We start from the raw sequence: 21,080 nt of genomic DNA, 5'->3' as shown, positions 1-21,080 counted from the left end.
AGAAATATCAATACATAGGTGGAAGAAACTTTCCCAAAATTCAAAAGCATTTTTGATATCATTTCCTTTAATATTCAGACGCTCATCTGAACCTGAGCTCTGCAACTTCAGATTTGAGGGGAAGTATTGTCCAAGAGCAATTTGATAAACAAAAATTGAAAATGTCGAAAGTTCCTCAGATCTCTTCTTCTTCATCTTCATGGTCGTCGTCGTCATCAATTATTTCTTGTCCTAAGATTGCCTATGAAGTATTTTTGAGCTTTCGCGGCGAAGATGTTCGTACCACTTTTGCTGACCATCTCTACCATGCCTTAATAAGCGTTGGAGTTCATACTTTTAGGGACTCTGAAGAACTCCAGAAGGGAAATCAGATTGAGGAGGAGCTACTCACTGCAATTCAGCAATCAAAGATCTCAATTCCCATATTCTCAGAGAATTATGCATCGAGTAAGTGGTGTCTCAAAGAGCTAACCCATATATGTGAATGCAGAAGAACACTAAATCAGATAGTCATGCCAATTTTTTACAAAGTCGAGCCAAGAGATGTGCGAGGCCAGAAAGGGAAATATGAGGAAGCCTTTGAGCAAATCAATATGGTATCCGAGGTGCAAAAGTGGAAGGATGCAATGAAAGAGGTTGGAGGATTGGATGGTTGGCATGTCAAACATGAAACGTAAGTCCAACAGTTATATTTTACTCAATTGCAATTAGTTTTTTACAAAATCATGATAAATCACCAACCAAAAGAAGTTAGCTAGGTTATTCACATATTTCCATTCAAGCGATCGATTTGCATTAGTTATAAAAGTAAATATTCATTGCGGATAGTTATATTTATTTTTAAAAATGATCCTCCATCATTCACTAAGAAAATATGATTAATTATGTCTAAAATTATAATTCTATATTCTCATTGATTTCTCATTCTGATTCTATGTTAGTACTAATTGTAATTAATCCTCTCTGTTAAAATCCAAATTGAGTAGTGTTCAATATTCATGCATAGATCCCAACAGACTCAATTCCTCTTAGAATTAATTTTATTAAAAACAAGCTTCACCAAGAAAATTAAAAAGAGAGAGAGAAAGTAAAAAACACCACTACCAGTAAATCCAATTGTTTATTTACAAAAAAGAAAGAAAAAAAAAATTACATACAAACATTCACTTTTCATACATTGTCTACTTTCAAAAAAATCAAGCAAATATGTTGGATGACAGACCTTACAAACTACTATCATTTGGTTTGTGGTTAACAATCTAGCTAAGTGATCAATATAACTATAATTATTTAAATAAAAATAACGAGTACCCATGTATATTGCACTTGAAATTTTTACTAGTAATACAAAATGAGTTTTGATAACCTTTGACTTTTTCGAGCTTCTACAATGTCTCAGATTAGTAAATTCTCATTATTCAGTAAATCCTAGATGTGAAGATTCAAAAAATTGATGATTTCAAAATGGAGAGCCATATTGGTTGTAAGTGACCATGATGGCATGAGATATTAGGTATTAGTTTAAAAATAAATTAATTTACTAAATGATTATAACCGGGATAAACAACACAAAACAAAAACAAAAAAAATTAAACAATTAAAAAAGGAAAAATTTAGGGATACCTCAAAATGAATAGCAAAAAACAAACACCCGAAAATATATATCAAATTAACAAAGATATCCAAAATGTCTCTTAAATTTGCACAATTGTACGTTCTATTAGCAAATTCCATTAAGTCATGGCTAGATAATCTCATAATTCTTAAATTGCCCTTAATGTGTTGTGACTTTACAATATCACCCTTAACCCCTTGCTCATATTTCAAATTAAAAATAAAATAAAAATTAAAGACTCTCCAAAAGAAGTAATTAAAATTTTATTCTAAGTTTGTTCCAAATAAATAATTAAAAATTTACAATATCTTTTTTATCCATTATATCTTAATTTTTATAAAAATAAATAATAAAAATTTTAGAATAATTTATTTTATTTTTAAAGGATAACTTATTAAGAAATTTTTAAAATTTACAACAATATTTTTAAAACTAATTTGAATGTTGACAACGATTTTTACTATCCATTCTATTTTTTTTAGGGAGTAAATTATCAAATAAATAAAATGCATGAGGATAGTAACACAATTATAAGAGAAAATTATTAAAAATGAAGATTAAGATTGTAGGAGTAAATTCATTAATATCTTTTAAAAAACATGAGTAGTTGTTAGTGAATTTTAGGAGTAAATTATTGATAAAAAATTTTGAAATAATATTTTAAGTAATTAAGGTGAAAGTTTTTATAGGAAGGAAATGAAAAGCATTAAAATAGATAGTTACTAAATATTTTCAAAATTAAAACCCATCAATGCAAAGACTTTTTAAACAAATTTATGGATTAAATCTTTTTCAAATATGTAGATCAAGGAAATATTCCAAAAGTATAGGGAATATGAAATTATCTAATCCTAACTTAACGGAATTTCCTAATGTTGTGTACCATTGTGCAAATTTAAGAGACATTTTGAAGGTATTTCTACCAATTTGATATATTTATGGAGTATATGTGCTTTTCACTATTCATTTTGGGGTGCTCCTATAGTTTTCCCAAAACATAATATACAAATGCAAAGTAATAGTCTTATTAGCTGTAGTTACCATTGCATCAAATATGTTCATCACGTTTATTAAAAAAAATGCTCATCATATATTTTATTTTTCATATTAGTTAACTTTTTTTTTTGGAGGGGGGGGGGCAAAAAGACTAGTTAACTCATATCTTTTTTATTTATTTTTTGTATTCTCTATAGGAACATGAGAATCAATTTTTGAGTAAATTAGTGTAATTCTAGGAATTAGTTATTAAGCTACCCATTGAGGTAGTATTCTCTTATTTTGTGTGTACGCATTTCATTATTAAAGTAAAGGAAAATTTCTCTCTCTCTGAACTCCGAAGTACTTAGTCTTTATTTACTTTTATTTTCCTTTTAAAAGTTCCACCTTTGATTTCCCCAAAAAATGAATTTTTGCCTCCCCTTCTCCGCTAATTTTTTAAAATGGCTGAATTATCTTTTGTTTTTACCTCTTTAATAAGGCTTATTGTTGTTGTTGTAATCAATTATGCTGATTTCTTAGTTGTTTTTTTTTTTTTTTACTTCATTTTCCCTCTTTATAGGAATTTATATTTGGATGTATTTTTTTTTTAGTTCTTATATATTTTTCTTCGTTCTTCTTTCCTAAAATTTTTTTGTAAGGAATTAATTTAATGTGATTATATGTTTTTCTAATTTTTTTTCTTCCTCAATCTTTTATTAGAACCTGATAAAACATGATTAAATGCCATTGCGATACAATTGACGAAGATTACTATCTACTTGAATTGTCTAACAATTGTCTCTCATTTGAATGGCATAATTGCCTTTATTAACTAGGTTGTCTTAGGCATCTTATCTCATGTCTAGTCTTTACTCTTAGGTTTGCTTTCGGCTCATTTTAGGTTTTTTAATCGTACTAAGAATGTGTAGGTAGATTACCTTGCTGCCGGCTCTTCTTGTCTCAGACTTTCAAAGGTCTAGGTGGGAAGTCCCCCCTTCATTGTAGACCTGTCTGTTTGTTCAACGAGTTCTTTCTCACCTTCGCTTTTCATCTAATAAAATTTTCATCTTCAGACTTCTATAAAAGAGCGGGGAAACGATTAGATCTAATCAACTCATGTATTTGTTACCAAGTCCCTTAGTTGTGATCAATTTCAACATCTAAAATTCAACTTGGGCACTCGTGACCTGCATGCTCCACATTGAGGGAGAGAGTATTAGTTGTAAGCTCACCATATATTTGATCAATGGTAACTATGACTAATACTCTCGACTAATACTCTGTTTTTCATACTAGTTAACTCATATCTTGTATCCTTTTTTTTTTTTGGTTGCCAACCCCGGTTTCCAAGGCTTTGCCCTGACTAATCCGGTGTTTGACCCGGGTCGCACACCTAGCTGTGGTGGGTGAGTCTCCCAGCGGGAATTTTTGCATCCACAAGGTTTCGATACCGGAACCTTGCTTAAGCGGACCAAGCTGCTTACCACTTGGACCAACCCCCGTTGGTATATCTTGTATCCTTTTATTATTCTCTAGAGGGACATTAGAATCATATTTTAAGTAAGTTAGCATAACTCTAGGAATTAGCTGTTGAGCTATTGTTCTTATTTCATTATTAATGTAATTCATTTCATTTAATTCAAAGGAAATATTAACAAGTTCCATTCTTTACTTGGCATAATTCCCAAGTGGTCCCCTCTAAGTTGAATTCTTTTATTCATTTTCTTATGTATAATGTTGACCTTTTTCTTCTTTGAATTGTATAGATTTGAAGGAGACATGATAAAACAAATTGTTAAAAATGTTTATGATAAATTGAATAAGAGACCTTTTGGTGAACAAAACAGCCTGGTTGGAGCCGAATATCGCATAAGCAAAGTATTGGAGCTTTTAGACGTTGAATCTGACAACATTAAAATTATCGGGATATGTGGCCTTGGAGGCATTGGAAAAACAACGATCGCTCAAGTTGTATGTAATAGAATCTTCAATTACTTTGAAGGGTGTAGTTTTATTGCAAATGTTCGAGAAGCTTCTCAACAACATAATGGACTTGTTGTTTTGCAAAAACAACTTTTACATGATACCTTGAAGTACGAAGATAGAGATATTACTAGTGTGGATGTTGGGACTCATGTGATCCGACAAAGGTTATGTTCCAAAAAAGTCCTTATTGTCCTAGATGATGTGGATAAAGTAGATCAAGTAGAATGTTTTGTTGGGGACCGCAAATGGTTTGGTGTGGGAAGCAAAATCATTATTACAACCAGAAATAAGCATATTTTAGACTGTTGCAGATCAGATGAAAATTATGAGCCACCCCTAATGGAGTTAAATGATTCTCTTCAACTCTTTAGCCATCATGCATTCAAAAGACACCAACCTCCAAATGATTATTTGGATTTGTCAAAAGATATGGTAGAAACTACTGGAAGACTTCCCTTGGCACTTCGAGTTATAGGGTCATCTTTATATTTAAAGGGAAAACCAATGTGGGAAGACATGCTAAAGAAGCTACAGAAAGTTCCAAATAATGATATCATGGAGAGGTTAAGAATCAGTTTTGATGGATTAGATGATGATGAGAAACAAATGTTTCTTGACATTGCTTGTGTTTTCATTGGCATGTATAAGGATTTTGTTTGTTATATATGGGAAGGTTGTGGCTTTCATCCTTTAGTAGGGCTTGATTCTCTTTGTAAAAAGTCTTTGGTAACGATTTGTGAAAAAGGTAAGCTTGGGATGCATGATCTGCTTCGGGATCTTGGAAGGAGTATTGTTTATCAAGAGAATGCCAATGAGCCAGGGAGGCGTACACGAATATGGTCTCAAGAGGATGTCTTGGAAGTATTGCACACACAAGCGGTACGTGCCGAATAAATTTTTGGTTGTTTTTCTATGATGACCATATAAATGAAGTTTTTGATGGATTTTTCTCAGTTTAGCACAAGAGCATTTGATGGACACTTAATTAAGTTTTTGTCTCTCTCTCTCTCTTTGTCTTCTTCTTTTTCATTTTTTTTTTGGGTATGTGTGTACAGGGAACAAGCAATGTCAAAGGACTTAAAGTTGATTTTAGAAATATATCAGAGGATGAAGACTTGAAGGATGAAGACTTGAGGAGCGAAGGATTTGTAGGAATGACACGTTTAAGGTTACTCCAAATCGATTATGCAAATTTCTCTTGGAACTTCACCCTTCCTTTTTCAGAATTAAGGTGGCTTAGTTGGCAAGGATGCTCTAACCAATTTACCCAAACTAATTTCTGTCCACGTAAATTGGTGGTTCTTGATCTATCTGATAGTAATATCACAGCCGATTGGAAGGGTTGGAGCTGCATCAAGGTCTTGCATAAACTTCTTGCTTATATTTATATTTATTTTGTAAAAGTTCAAAGTTTTTAAAAAATAACCTTTTCAAGTTATCTAGCAAAGTTAATATGAATTTTTTATTTTTTATTTTTGCAGATGGCGACAAAGTTAAAGGTTTTAGATTTGTCTTATTGTCGTCAACTGTCTAAGACTCCTGATCTTTCAAAAAATCAAAATTTGGAGGTTTTGCGACTTGATGGTTGTGATAAGTTGGTTGAGATTCATACATCCATTTGTTGTCTCACAAAGTTAATCATATTAAACATTCAGTGGTGCGGCAGCTTGAAGGATGTACCAAGTCAAATCAATAAGTTGACTAATCTCCGAGAACTCAGTTTACCAGGCAGCGCTATGGCAAAGTTTGCAGAGAATTTGGATTGTATGACATCATTGGTAGACCTTCAAATAGAGTCTTCGCATGAGCAGAGTACAATGGTGGATCTCTCAGTTAAAATTTCTCAGATAACTGCTATGAAAAGCCTTAAATTGTATGGCACTAGTTTGACGAGCATCTCGTGTCTTCCTCCAAGCCTGACGAGCCTTGATATTGCTGGTTGCAAAGGACTTCGGAGTATCTCAGGTCTTCCCTCAAGTTTGACCATGCTAAGCCTCGTAAGTAGCAACTCAGTGGTAAGAGTGTCTAATACATCAAGAGACTTGAGAAATTTAAAGACATTGCATCTTGATGGCTGCTCCCACCTGGAAGAAATTGAAGGTTTTGACGACAAATTGGACTCCCTGGAGTACTGCAGCATTTCAGACTGTAGTTCATTGAGGAAGTTACCAAAGCTGAGGGGCTCGAAATCTCTAAAGACTCTAAGGGTTTCCAGAAACGATTCCATATCCGATTTTGAAGGTGAGGGACTGGACTCTCTGGAGGTGTTGGAAATAAGAGACTGCATATCATTGAGAAGAATACCTTATCTACAAGATTCGAAAAGGTTGAGGCGATTAAATATCCAAGGATGTCCTCAATTGTTAAAGATTGAGGGCCTTGGGGACTATGAATCATTACAATATTTGGATATCTCTAATTTCCGTCGTTGGATGGAAGGATTACTGAATCTTTCCAAGTTATCGAAGTTGAGGTGTTTCGATATTTATTATCTGGATAACTTAACCGATATTTCAGGCCTTGATAGATTGGGATCCTTGCGAACATTGAGTATACAAGAATGCAAGAATCTATTAGAGATTAATGGCATCAATGGATTGAAGAACTTGGAGGAATTGAAAATCCATGGCTGTAAAGCCTTGGAAAAATTACAACCCGATTTGTCAAACGCCAAGAAGTTAAAGCGTCTATCTATTGAAGGATTCGAGAATCTGGATGAGATTGAGGAATTGAATATCAGTTGCTGTGAAATTTTAGAGCATTTGGAGATTCGTACATTCAGTCACTTGAAAAGATTACCCGATGTGTCTCTCTTTAAAAAGTTGGGTTATCTTCGTATTAAAGACTGCAACGATCTAACCGAGATTCATGGAGTTGACGAATTGGAGTCCTTAAATACTTTGCATATAAGTGGCTGTGAGTCCTTAAAAAGCTTACCCGATGTGTCTCTCTTTAAAAAGTTGGGTTATCTTCGTATTGAAGGCTGCAACGATCTAACCGAGATTCACGGAGTTGACGAATTGGAGTCCTTATCTGAGTTGCTTATAAATAGCTGTGAGTCCTTAGAAAGCTTACCGGATCTGTCAAATCTGAAAAGCTTGCGGATGCTACATATTGAAGGTTGTAAGATTCTATCCGAGATTCATGGAGTTGACAGATTGGAGTCCTTATCTGAGTTGCTTATAAATAGCTGTGAGTCCTTAGAAAGCTTACCGGATCTGTCAAATTTGAAAAGGTTGAAGAAGCTACATGTTGGAGGTTGTAAGATTCTATCCGAGATTCACGGAGTTGACAGATTGGAGTCCTTATCTGATTTGCGAATAAGTAGCTGTGAATCACCGGATCTGTCAAAATGGAGAAAGTTGCAGTGGCTACGTATTCGTGGTTGTAAGATTCTAACCGAGATTCGTGTTGATGACAGATTGGAGTCCTTATTTGATTTGCAAATAATGTATTTTCCGTTCTCAAAATCATTAGGGTCCTTACAAAGCTCAACGGATCAGTCAAAATTTAAAAGGTTGAACTGGCAACGTCGTAAGACTCTAACCGAGATTCATGGAGATGAGATTGATGGAGATAATGAGATTGATGGAGATGATGGATTGGAGTCATTCAGTTTGCATATAAATGGCTGTGAGTCCTTAAAAAGCTTCACAGATTTGTCAAAATTGGAATGGTTGAAGCGGCTACATATTAAAGGTAGTTGGATTCAACTTGATGGACCGGAGGGCCGTTACCATTTGAATATGCTAAGTCTGTCAAAATTGGAAAGGTGGAAGCAGCCAGGTATTGAATGTTGTAAGATTCTGGATCTGTCAAATTTGGAAAGGTTGGAGGAGCTACATATTGAAGGTTGTAAGATTCTATCCGAGATTCATGGAGTTGACGGATTGGAATCCTTATTGAATTTGCATGTAAGTGGCTGTGAGTCCTTAAAAAGCTTATTGGACCTGTCAAATTTGAAAAGGTTGGAGAAGCTACATATTGAAGGTTATAAGACTCTATCCAAGATTCATGGAGTTGAAGGATTGGAATCCTTATTGAATTTGCATATAAGTGGCTGTGAGTCCTTAGAAAGATTACCGGATTTGTCAAATCTGAAAAGGTTGGAGGGGCTACATATTGAAGGTTATAAGACTCTATCCGAGATTCAGGGATTTGACACATTGAGATCCTTGACAGATTTGGAAATTGTTGAATGCGAGTCCTTAACAAGATTACCAGATCTGTCTATCCTTGAAAGGTTGGAATCTCTAAATATTAGAAACTGCAGGAATCTTACCGAGATTCAGGGATTTGACTCATTGAAATCCTTGACAGATTTGGAAATTGTTGGATGTGAGTCCTTAACAAGATTACCAGATCTGTCTAGCCTTGAAAGGTTGGAATCTCTAAATATTAGTGACTGCAGGAATCTTACCGAGATTCAGGGATTTGACACATTGAAATCCTTGACAGATTTGGAAATAGTTGGGTGTGAATCCTTAGGAATATCACCGGATCTGTCAAAGTTTAAAGGATTGGTGAGATTAAGTATTGAGGGCTGTAAGAGTCTTACCACGATTCAGAGTGTTGATATGTTGGAATCTTTGAAGATAATTGGAAATGATTCCTTGGAAATATTTCCCGATTTGTCAAACATGAAAAAGTTGACCGAATTAGGTATTGAAGGCTATAAGAATCTTACTGAGATTGAGGGAGTTGACACATTGGAATCCTTGAGATATTTGAGCATAATTGGGTGTGAGTCCTTGGAAATATCACCTGATCTTTCTAAATTGAAAAACTTAGAGATGCTGATTGCCAAGGACTGCAAGAAGTTGACTGCGATTCAAGCTGGTAATAATCCATTGGAATCTTTGGAAGTATTGGATGTTAGGGGGTGTATATCCTTGGAAGAATTACCAGATTGTGTAAAGGCAGACGAATTGGAGTATCTAAATGGTGTGTACTGCACGTTCCTAACTGAAATTGATCGAATAAAACTCTTGATTGATGGTGGGTGCTCAAAGTTCCATTTGTCATGACAAATTTATTCAAGGTACGTTTGCCTCTCTCTCAACAAAATCTGACTTCATCTGCATTTAAATTGATTTGTGTATTCTGTAGGATTTTTGTTTCTCCCATTCTTCAGAATTGGTTCTAAGACCCAAATGAGTTCTTCTGTGAAAAAGCACTATAGAGAAGTGCACATTAGCCATTCCATGAATGGCATTGCAGCCGTTATTTCTTCTTTCGTTGTTCAGACTTCAAACTGGCTAATGAATTTGGAATTTAGTTCAATAATGTGTAGTCTTTTCCAGACTCACTCTCTGTTTTTAGTATGACTTGTAGGCACATTTTAAACCATTTCAATAAGATGATAGTTATGACAGGTGTTTTTGGGAGGACTTATAGAAAATCTCTTGCCTTTTTGTGGAAGATTTGGAGCTGAAGAGGTATAATAAACAGTGCTGAACTTATTAAAGAAAGAATGACAAGAAAAATCTCATAAAATTGCCAAGCGTATGTTACATTTTGCAGGGAAATCAACTGTTATCAACATTAATATTTAGTTTTCTCCTCTACCTGTCTTCTTGCAAGATCCTGCTTTTCTCATTGTTCAAATGAACAACTGTAAAAGGTAGACTCTTCTCAACACAATTTACTAATTTTTCGTCAAAAAAGAAAAAGAAATCAGTTTGAGATTATGGACTCAAATGAGAAGGGAACTTCCTTAATGTTCATGTAGGTTTTGAATCAAACTGCCAGGAGAAATATGAGAAAGCACTTGGAGTTGGAGTAGGCCTGGAGAACTTTATTTTACGAAAATGCACCATAACACGAAGGTAGTGTCAGGTATCCGAATTGAAAGAAGAAATGACAAGAGAAAGAAGAAAGAAAAAAATGATGAGTTGCTGGATAAAGAAAGAAATGAATGATTAGTTATCTGAAAAAAGAAACAGGATGAAGCAAGAGATGGATGAAAACTGCAAAGACTTTTATTAGTATGGTGTATGCAATCATAATTTTTAAAGATTTACACTGCTCATTATTAATAGCTCAGTGTAGACAGTTTGTTTTGTTATGATGAACACTATTAATTTTCACATCCCTGTGATTACTATTGCAATTTTTGTGTAACTAATTGTGATTGATGCTTCATTTAACAACAGGTTATTGAAGTGGCTGCACATGTTGTCTAATATTCATCTCCTGTATTTACAGGTAATCCTTTTCTCCAAATTTCACATGTCTTTCCCTCCCCCTAGTGGCATTCAATTGGATGTGGTGGATTCATGTTGGAGCAGTGCCACAGTCTCATTAATGTGGTGGTTAAGAGAAATCAAACAATTATTGATTTCTGTGTCATTTGTTGTATGTTTTGTTCATTTCAATTTTCAAACAATGTGGTTCCAGATTTGAGACCCTAAGTAGATAGAAAACACTAGTTTTCCATGTTATATTTTTGTTCTTAAATATTGACTTTCATTTGTTGGGTTGATCATGTGTAGGCTTCTGTTTCAGCTTCTACATTTCAATATGTTAATAGAAGTTGAGGTTGGTAGTGGAAATTATGAATGGAAAGGCATTCTTTTTTGGTCTCTGGCTTCAAGGGATGATGGAGCAAGTATGGTTGAACAATGTCTTTTGCTCACATTTGATAGCTATCCGAAATGTTGGATGGAAATTTCATTTTCTAAATACTTCTTTTCATGAAAAATACATTATCATTACTTAGCAAAAATCATTGTTACAGAGCAAGGATACTACCTGGGAAATATATTCAACTGCAAAGTTGCTCACTCAAGGCCTGACTCTCAGCTTTTCTTTCAGCAAAAGTTAAATTATACACCTTGGATATGATTTTGATGAATTATAGAGACTACTGTAACTCTGTTCAAGCTTTGAATTTCATATTTCTGAGCCATCAAAATCTTTTAGACTAATTTTCTAAGGTCCCTAACATAAATCCAAGGTGATTGTTATCACTAACTCATGGTCTTTTTTATCACACTATGACAACAGAAAGCTATTCTATGTAGACTGTGTTGATATATGCCTCCTCTTCTGTGCTCTCATCTTCTTTACTTGCAGGTACTTTTTCTTTTTTCTTGTACTTTATTTATTTATTTATTTTTTTTCAAAACTTTTAGAAGAACCCATAGCCCTGACTCTCTCTAAGGCCAACCCTCTTTGCATCCTTTCTTCTAAGACTTATCACAAGTCGAGAGATATGATACTCCGTTGGCACTTGGTTCTCTTAACAATGGAATTCTTATTTCCTCTGGTTTTCTTAACAAATAAAATCTTATTTCCTCTGCTTATAGTGTTTATCGTGGCTAACGAATTTACAGTTTCTTGTACCAGTTTTCTTGGATATGGTGTGGTCGTCGGGAATCATAGATTCTACCGATGCCATCAAGATCTCAATCGGCATTGGCTATTATTCTATCATGCATTTTATTGATAAGCCATCAACCAACTGAACAAGATATAAAACAAGTAGGTGTTCATGGTTGCACCTATTGTCTGTTGTTTTTGATTAACAGAATAAATAAGGTTTCTTTTGTGTTCTTAGTCATGTGTGTTCACTGGTCTGATGCTTTCCCGCTCTGTTCAAAAGCTGTTTTAACTGGTTCATGTCTGTTTTGGTTATCACTTGTTACTGTATTTGGGACTCGAGAAATAAAAAACTGTTTAATCAATTGAAGGTAATTCCTGTTACTATACTTTTTTTCTACAGCTTTTATATTCAGCTTCCTAGTCTTGGTGAAAACCATCCATGAGTGACTGGTTACCAAGCATCCATGTACAGCTTAATATTTTTGAAAAGATTACTCAATTAAAAGTTGAGTAATATGGATATTAAAATTACAAGAATTTAAATGAGATTGTTGATGTTGAACAAATTGGAATCCTTATCGTCTTTTTAGGTAAAAGATGTTGTATTATTTTTAATATAATAAAATAATAAACGTTTCATTTAAAATTGGATTTATAAGTGCGGAAACTTTCCTTTGCTTATTTTAGGAAAGTGTGTTATATAGTCCCACATTGGAAACCGAGATGTCGGAATCCAAGTTAATTAATAGGTACTACCTATTAACTTTGATTTAATATCAAAAGACATGCCAATGCGTGTGCAGTGTACGAGCGAGGACGGTGTACCGTCCGAGAGCGCACGCGCGGCGTGGGCAGTGGGCTGTTTAGGCGTTTTTGGCGCACGCACTTAGCACGCTTCGAGCGAGATCAGATCTGAACCGTCTATTTTGATCAACGGCAGATCTAGGGCGATGGAAGTAGATCCATAAATGTCATCTTGATGGTTCAATCTGGACCGTTTGATCGTGCGGCCGAACGATCCAACGGCTCAGATCTGAACGTTGGCATTTGTATCCCTACAGGGAGGTGCACCCATACGAACAGAGTCATGAACTGTTCAGTAGAGGCACCTCAATGTCTATAAATCCTCTCTAGCTTCTCAACAGCAGTAGATAAGAAAATCCGAAGTTTTCTCTATTCGAGTTTTGTCTGTGCTTTGCAAAACTCGGGAAACAACCTTGAGTTTGGGCTTCTTTGTATCCTGGGAGACGATTCGCTGGTACCTCATAGCACCTTACGTGAGGGGCGAATTACGTCTTAAGGACAGCGACATAGTAACGTGCCTAGAAGCTTCAGCTGTCATATGTTATCTCGTGCTCCTGTTTTCTTTTTTCTAACATTCTTAAGACGTCATTATACGAGATGGCACAGTCACTGAAGCAACTTGCGATGGACATCATCAAACTGGATCGTTTCGACGGAACTAATTTCAAGCGTTGGCAGAAGAAGATGCATTTTCTGTTAAGTCAACTAAGTGTGGTGTATGACACGACGACACCCAAGCCGGAAGAGAAGGAGAAACGAAACAGAAAAGAGACACGAAATAGGCGAAGTGGGAGACCGATGACTACTGCTGCAAAGGTCATATCTGCAATTCTCTGTCTGACACTTTGTTCGACATGCACCATGAGAAGCAGTCAGCGAAAGAGATATGGGATGCTTTGCAGAATACCTATCTAGTGGAAGATGCGACAAGCAAGAAGTTCCTTGCAAGTAAGTTCTTTCGATACACTATGGTAGATAATAGAAAAGTGATAGAACAGTTTTTTGAAATAAAACAAATCCTCAATCAATTTTCCCAACATGGTATGAAAATGGATGAAAGCATTGTGGTTTCAGCCATTTTAGACAAGCTGCCTCCCTCCTGGAAAGACTATAGGAAAAGTCTGAAGCACAAGAAGGAAGATGTCACTCTTGCAGAACTAGAGAGTGATATGCAGATTGAAGAAGAGGACAGAATCCGTGATGGAACTGATACCTCTAAAGTTCTTGTAGTGGAGGAAGGCAAAGACCCTAAAGAAAAGAAAGATTCTGACAAAGGTAAAATGAAGTGGAAGGGGAGCTCAAGTTCTAATTCCTATAAGAAGCAGAAGTTTGATCCGAAGAAAAAGGGTCCCTGTTATCACTGTGGCAAAATGGGTCATATCAAGAAGGAATGTCGGCTTCTGAAAAAGAAGTCAGATAAATCAGATGACAAGAACAACCATAAGGAGAACCTAGTGGCTATGATTTCGAAGCTAATGTTCTTGGTGTTGACACTTCTTGGTGGATTGACTCGGTGCAACCAGCATGTCATGTAATGACGAAGCTTATTTTCCGAGTATAAGTCTGAAGAAGATGGGAGTATTCTCTATATGGGAAACGCCTCCATTGCTACAGCTGAAAGGAAAAAGGAAAGTGCAACTTGAGTTCACTGGGGAAAAATCCTTACTTTGACAGATGTTTACCATGTTCCAGAAGTTAGGAAGAACCTCGTTTTCATGAGTCCGTTAAGTAAATTTGGTTTCAAACTTGTATTTGAGTCGGATAAATTTATTCGACCAAGGGAGGTTTCTTTGTGGGGAAAGGATATGTGTATGAGGGTATGTTTAAGTTAAACATTGTTCCTGCTTTCAATGAATAAAGTTAATAATTCGCTTACATGCTTGGTTCGTTTTCTTTATGGCATGGTCGTTTAGGACATGTGAATTTTCAGTAAAATGAATGATATGGTTAAACTAGACTTAATTCCTAAAGTTAACCATGATGTAGATAATTGCAAAACATGCATGCTGACTAAGATAACTAGGAAGCCTTTTCCTAATGTGAATAGAGATTCTGATATTTTGGATTTGATACATAGTGATGTTTGTGATCTCCATAGTACCCCTACTCGAGGAGGAAAGAAATATTTTGTAACATTTATTGATGATTGTTCCAGATTCTGTTATGTATATCTCTTGAATTCCAAAGATGAAGTTTTGAAATATTTTAAAATTTTTAAAAGTGAGTCTGAGAATTTTTGTAAGACAACCATCAAATGTCTTAGGAGTGATAGGGGTGGGGAATACTATGATCCCGAATATTTTGAAACTGTGGGCATAGTACATGAAGTTACAAGACACCTTATTCTCCCTCAGCAGAATGGCGTGGCAGAAAGAAAAAATAGGACTTTAATGGAAATGGTGAATGCTATGATGTCATATTCTGGTTTAAGTAGAGGTTTCTGGGGGGAAGCATTATTAACAGCCTGCCATATACTGAACAGAGTTCCTTTCAAGAAAAGCCCAAAGACCCCATATGAACTTTGGAAGAAACGAAAAACAAATTTGTCATACCTTAGGATTTGGGGATGTAGAGCTATTGTGAAAATTCCAGAACCAAAAAGGAAGAAGCTAGGTGAAAGAGGTGTTGAGTGCATTTTCTTAGGTTATGCTCTGCATAGCAAAGCATATAGGTTCATGGTTGTTGAACCTAATGACTCAATAGAGTTGAACACAATTATAGAGTCAAGAGATGCTATTTTTGATGAAACTAGATTCTCTTCCATTCTTAGGACTACAAGTTCTTTAACCATAAGAGAAATGAATGAAGAGTCTCAAACACCTAATGCCGAACTAAGGAGGAGCAAAAGGAAAAGGACTGAAAAGTCTTTTGGCCCAGATTTCTTTATGTATCTAGTTGAAGGTACTAGAGAAATTCAAAGTAATCAAACCTTAGTAGTTTTAAATGTAGAGACAGATCCTAAAACTTATGAGGAAGCTATGAAGTCTCAGGATGCTGCTTTCTGGAAAGAAGCCATAAATGATGAAATGGACTCCATCATGGGAAATAATACTTGGAAATTAGTTAGTTTACCCCCTGGATTTAAAACAATAGGGTGTAAGTGGATTTTCAAAAGAAAATTAAAAGTTGATGGAACCATTGATAAATTTAAGGCAAGGTTAGTAGCGAAAGGTTTCACTCAAAAAGAGGGAATAGATTATTTTGATACTTATGCTCCAGTGGCTAGGATTGCTACTGTCCGAGTTTTAATTGCATTGGCATCTATATATAAATTTGTCATTCACCAAATGGATGTCAAGACAACATTTTTAAATGGTGAATTAGATGAAGAAATTTATATGCAACAACCTGAAGGATTTGTTGTGAAGGGACAGGAGTGCAAGGTCTGTAAGTTAGTAAAGTCACTATACGGACTCAAACAAGCACCAAAACAGTGGCATGAGAAGTTTGACAAAGTAATTTTGTCAAATGGGTTTAAAATACATGAGTCCGACAAATGTGTGTATAGCAAGTTTACTGGAGGAAAAGGTGTGATAATCTGTTTGTATGTTGATGACATGCTTATATTTGGTACTGATTTAGAACAAGTAGAGATTACTAAGAAGTATTTGTCTGCTAGTTTCGATATGAAAGATATGGGTGAAGCTGATGTCATTTTGGGCATTAGAATAATCAAACATGATGATGGATTAATGTTGACACAGTCTCATTACATTGAGAAAGTGTTGAAGAAATTCAACCATTTAGATAGTTCACCTGTTAGTACACCTTTTGACTCCAGTGTTAAATTAGTACCAAATGATGGCAGAGCTGTGTCACAAACTGACTATGCTAGTGCTATTGGTTGTCTAATGTATGCAATGACCAGTACTAGACCAGACATAGCATATGCTGTAGGAAAACTTAGTAGGTACACTAGTAACCCTAGTAACCTACATTGGAAAGCTGTCTTTAGGATTTTTAAATACCTAAAAGGAACAACTAGCTATGGTTTAAGATACAGTGGGTACCCTACTGTTCTTGAAGGGTTCCATGAGATGCTAGTTGGATAACAGATAGCGAAGACCACTCATCCACAAGTGGTTGGATATTCACTCTTGGTGGGGGTGCAATATCTTGGGGTTCAAAGAAGCAAACCTGTATTGCTGATTCTACTATGGCAGCAGAGTTCGTGGCATTAGCTTCTGGTAGTAAAGAAGCAGAATGGCTTAGGAATTTGTTGATAGAAATTCCAATATGGCCAAAACCCATGCCACCAATTTCGCTTCATTGTGATAGTGAAGCAACCTTGGCTAGAGCATATAGCCAGATTTACAATGGAAAGTCAAGACATATTGGACTTAGACATAGTTTTGTGAGGCAGTTGATAGTTGATGGAGTAATTACCATCGATTTTGTAAGATCAAGTCAAAATTTGGCAGATCCATTGACAAAAGGTCTTACAAGGGACTTGGTCAAAAATACTGCAAAAGGGATGGGTCTTAAGCTCATTTCCTAAGGTCACCACCAGAGGAAACTCGTCTCAATACTTGAGATGTCAAATTTGAGTTCAATGAGTAAAGTACTTTGTATGGAGTGATCTGCAAGCACTAATTATTAACCATCCCAAAGAGGAGTGCTTGGTACCTGTAATGTAGTGGAGGATGAGCTGTATGCTCTTAATAGATCTATAACAGTTCTTGTTGGGGTGTTTATTACAGGACACCTTTGATAGATCTACCTAAGTGAGTGCATGAAGTGAGGCCGCTTCTTTGAGTTTGGGCTTAGATTCTAAGGCACTCATGATACCGGGATAGAGACACATGGCCTTATCAGTGTCCACTTATTGGAGAATATTCGGAGAAGAAATCAAGTGTGTGATATACGTCCAGCTTCTCATCATAGAATTATCAGTTCAAAGGCTTGACTACTGTATACTTCTGATTAGCTTTGATGGATTTCACTAAGTGGAGGTTCAAGTCTAAGTACACCTACCATTTAAGCATTTGGTTCCTAGTTGCTGTTGTGTATTTACTTTCATTATATTGAAAATAGTGGGGGAATGTTGTATTATTTTTAATATAATAAAATAATAAACGTTTCATTTAAAATTGGATTTATAAGTGCGGAAACTTTCCTTTGCTTATTTTAGGAAAGTGTGTTATATAGTCCCACATTGGAAACCGAGATGTCGGAATCCAAGTTAATTAATAGGTACTACCTATTAACTTTGATTTAATATCAAAAGACATGCCAATGCGGATGTACGAGCGAGGACGGTGTACCGTCCGAAGCCTCTGCTGGAGCGTGGGCAGTGGGCTGTTTAGGCGTTTTTGGCGCACGCACTTAGCACTTAGCACGCTTCGAGCGAGATCAGATCTGAACCGTCTATTTTGATCAACGGCAGATCTAGGGCGATGGAAGTAGATCCATAAATGTCATCTTGATGGTTCAATCTGGACCGTTTGATCGTGCGGCCGAACGATCCAACGGCTCAGATCTGAACGTTGGCATTTGTATCCCTACAGGGAGGTGCACCCATACGAACAGAGTCATGAACTGTTCAGTAGAGGCACCTCAATGTCTATAAATCCTCTCTAGCTTCTCAACAGCAGGAGATAAGAAAATCCGAAGTTTTCTCTGTTCTGAGTTTTGTCTGTGCTTTGCAAAACTCGGGAAACAACCTTGAGTTTGGGCTTCTTTGTATCCTGGGAGACGATTCGCTGGTACCTCATAGCTCCTTACGTGAGGGGCGAATTACGTCTTAAGGACAGCGACATAGTAACGTGCCTAGAAGCTTCAGCTGTCATACTGTTATCTCGTGCTCCTGTTTTCTTTTTTCTAACAAAAGATCAATGGTATTAAAAGATTAAAATGATGTTATAGGAAATGTACAAGCACTGCCATCAGCAACCAAAAACAAAACACAAAAAACCTAGGCAAGACCAGTGCATCTTTTTCGGATTCTAACAACCGAACTCCTTTGCCACCTCAAAATCCCTCATAACAGCTTCAACTTCTGGATGAAAGCTGGTTCGCAAACAAATAAAGAGGCAGAATACATGCACAATTCGTGCATTTTCATCTTTAAATACACCCCCTGAACCTACGCTTCCTGGATTACCTTTTTAGCTTCCATCTTGTCAAGCTTGATCCACCCCAGCAAGGTTTGCACCAATAGGGAGCTCTTGAGGTCTCCTCATATTATCTGAATGCACCAACAGCTCAAGACAATAAGTGAGCATGAGATCATGCACATGCAGTGGTCTACCTTTTAATGACAAACTACCAGCCTTTATTTCATTTACTAGAGTGAAAAATCTTGAAGAAAAAGAATGAAAAATAAGAAGATATCCTTAACACAGTCCCTTTTTAATATGTTAATGCAACTTCTGGTAGGAAAAAGTCCAGCAGGTTAATTTATAGAGCATTTCTCAACTCATTCATTCATGCATATTATGTGGTCATGGCCCCTCTTCTTTTTTCCCTCTATTGTTGTGTATATGCATGTTGTACATTACTTATTTATGAATGTTTCAAGAATTTATGATCTACTTCACAAATCAAATGTGTGCCAATATTTGAAATCTGTGTGTGCTACACAAACATCATAAGATATATCTTTGTAGCAAGCTTTGAGAAAATTTAAAGGATTTGCAGCTCAAAGGTTTTTTCTCTCTTTCTTTTGGTTTTCGATGATACTATACTTGCTAATTTTACACCAAAAAGAGATAAATGACATAGGGAAACTTCTTTAATGTTCATGTAGGTATTGAATCAACTGTCTGGAGAAATAAGAAATGACAAAGAACTTGGAGTTTAAGTCCACAGAACTTTGTCTAACAAAAATGCACCATAACATGTAGTTGGAGACTACCAAGTGGCTGAATTGAAGTAAGAAATGATAAAAGAAAGAAAAAGATGAGGAGTTGCAGAATAAAGAAACCAAATGAAGGAAGAGTTCTTTGAAGAAAGGAACTGGATGAAGCAAGAGACGGAAGAAAGCTGCAGAGACTTTTAACAGTATGCATACACAATCACTGGGTTCAGTTAATTTTGTAATGATGAACAATATTTAATTTCTGCATTTCTATTTGTGATCGACGCTTCACTTCACCAACAGGTTAATGAAGTGATTGCTCAACTTGTCGTGTACTCATCTATCTTATATTATAGGTAATCTTTTATTTTTCAAATTGTACATTTGAGCAGTCTCATAGTTCCACAGATGTGGTTAAGAGATATTATAACTACCAACTGATGGTTGGTGGATGATAAAAGAGGGGAAATATGTGAGAAGAGGCATCGGATGTTTTATGCAAGTTTTGGTCAGGTTTTGGCTGAGGGCACCATGAGGTGTAGGGGGTGACTGGCACCATCAAAACCAGGTCTATCTTTAGTTTATTGCTGCAATTCATATTCAAGTAATTCAGATATTAGTCCAATAATTGAATCCTATTAGTATTTTTGCTGTTCTATATGCGCGTTCCTAATAGATGCTATCTTTTTGTTCTTATATTGACTTACTTTTGATTCCTCAGAATGGATTTGTGGAGGCCTCTGTTCCAGTTTCTACATTAGAGTATGTTAATAAAGACAGGATTGGTAGTAGCAAATAAGAATAGCAATGCTTCTACTTTGGTGCGTGGCTTCAACAAATAATGAAGCAGAGTATGGCTGAACAACAATCTGTTCTCACATTTGATTCCCTCTAAATTGTATCTTGATAGCTATCCAAAATGTTGTTGGATGAAATTTTCATTTTCTCAATATTTCTTTTCATGAAAAATGCATTCTGATTACTTTGCAAAATTCTTGGTTACAGAGCAAGGATGCTACCAAGGAAATCTGTTCAACTGTAGAGTTGCTCTCCCAGGCTTGACTCACCCTTGCTTTCAGTGAAGGTTAAATTATACACCTTGGATATGATTTTGATGAGTTATAGTGGCTACTGAAACTCTGTCAAACCTTTAAATCTCATACTTTTGAGCCATTATAATTTCTTAGACTAATCGTTCTAAAGCACCTAAGATAAATCCAAAGGGTACTTGATTCCCAATGCATGTGATCCATGATTTTTCGTTTGCATAAACATGGCTTTGTTACATTTAACAATGAATGACTAATTTGGCTTGCGACTTTTAGGTGTGTGGCCAATCTGGGGAAGTTGTCTTTTGTAAGGAATGACAAGGTGATTTGAGTTGCAAGACTAGCAAGAGCCTCAACTAAAATGTTGGGCAAAGGGACAGATTGTAAAAAAGGTAGGTAATCAAGTTGGGAGATTGAGAGTAACTTGGGCTTTAGTCTCTTGATAGTGCAAGTAATAGTGGGAAATCTATTTTTCAGTGCTCGATGATCATGGTTTGGATTTCAAGCAACTGTTGTTTGTGAT

General features: G+C 35.8%; 1 protein-coding gene across 12 annotated transcripts; it reads left to right on the top strand.

Annotated features, from left to right (window-relative positions):
* Positions 1-20: 20 nt before the first annotated feature.
* LOC149019364 (uncharacterized) lies at positions 21-21,038 on the top strand. Of its 12 annotated transcripts, none has more exons than XR_016173063.1 (10): positions 21-673; positions 4,360-5,458; positions 5,635-5,937; positions 6,061-9,620; positions 10,735-10,786; positions 11,588-12,064; positions 19,458-20,076; positions 20,230-20,359; positions 20,514-20,592; positions 20,834-21,038. XR_016173063.1 is itself a non-coding variant. In XM_089153391.1 (4 exons), the coding sequence occupies exons 1-4, from the start codon at positions 162-164 to the stop codon at positions 9,604-9,606; spliced, it is 5,460 nt and encodes a 1,819-aa protein (XP_089009517.1). In that variant the 5' UTR covers positions 21-161; the 3' UTR covers positions 9,607-10,728. The 12 variants fall into 12 exon arrangements, 1 of the variants encoding a protein (XP_089009517.1); XR_016173064.1 differs by having other exon boundaries at positions 11,930-12,064; positions 20,834-21,037; XR_016173062.1 differs by lacking the exon at positions 11,588-12,064 and having other exon boundaries at positions 6,061-10,407.
* The last annotated feature ends 42 nt before the right edge of the window (positions 21,039-21,080 follow it).

The sequence above is a fragment of the Hakea prostrata genome, chromosome 4 (assembly GCF_041222555.1).
Source record: "Hakea prostrata isolate BN-2017 chromosome 4, UWA_Hpros_2, whole genome shotgun sequence".
NCBI classification, from domain to species: Eukaryota; Viridiplantae; Streptophyta; class Magnoliopsida; order Proteales; family Proteaceae; genus Hakea; species Hakea prostrata.
Note: the sequence above shows the minus strand (reverse complement) of the source record. Positions and strands in the feature narration are given on the sequence as shown.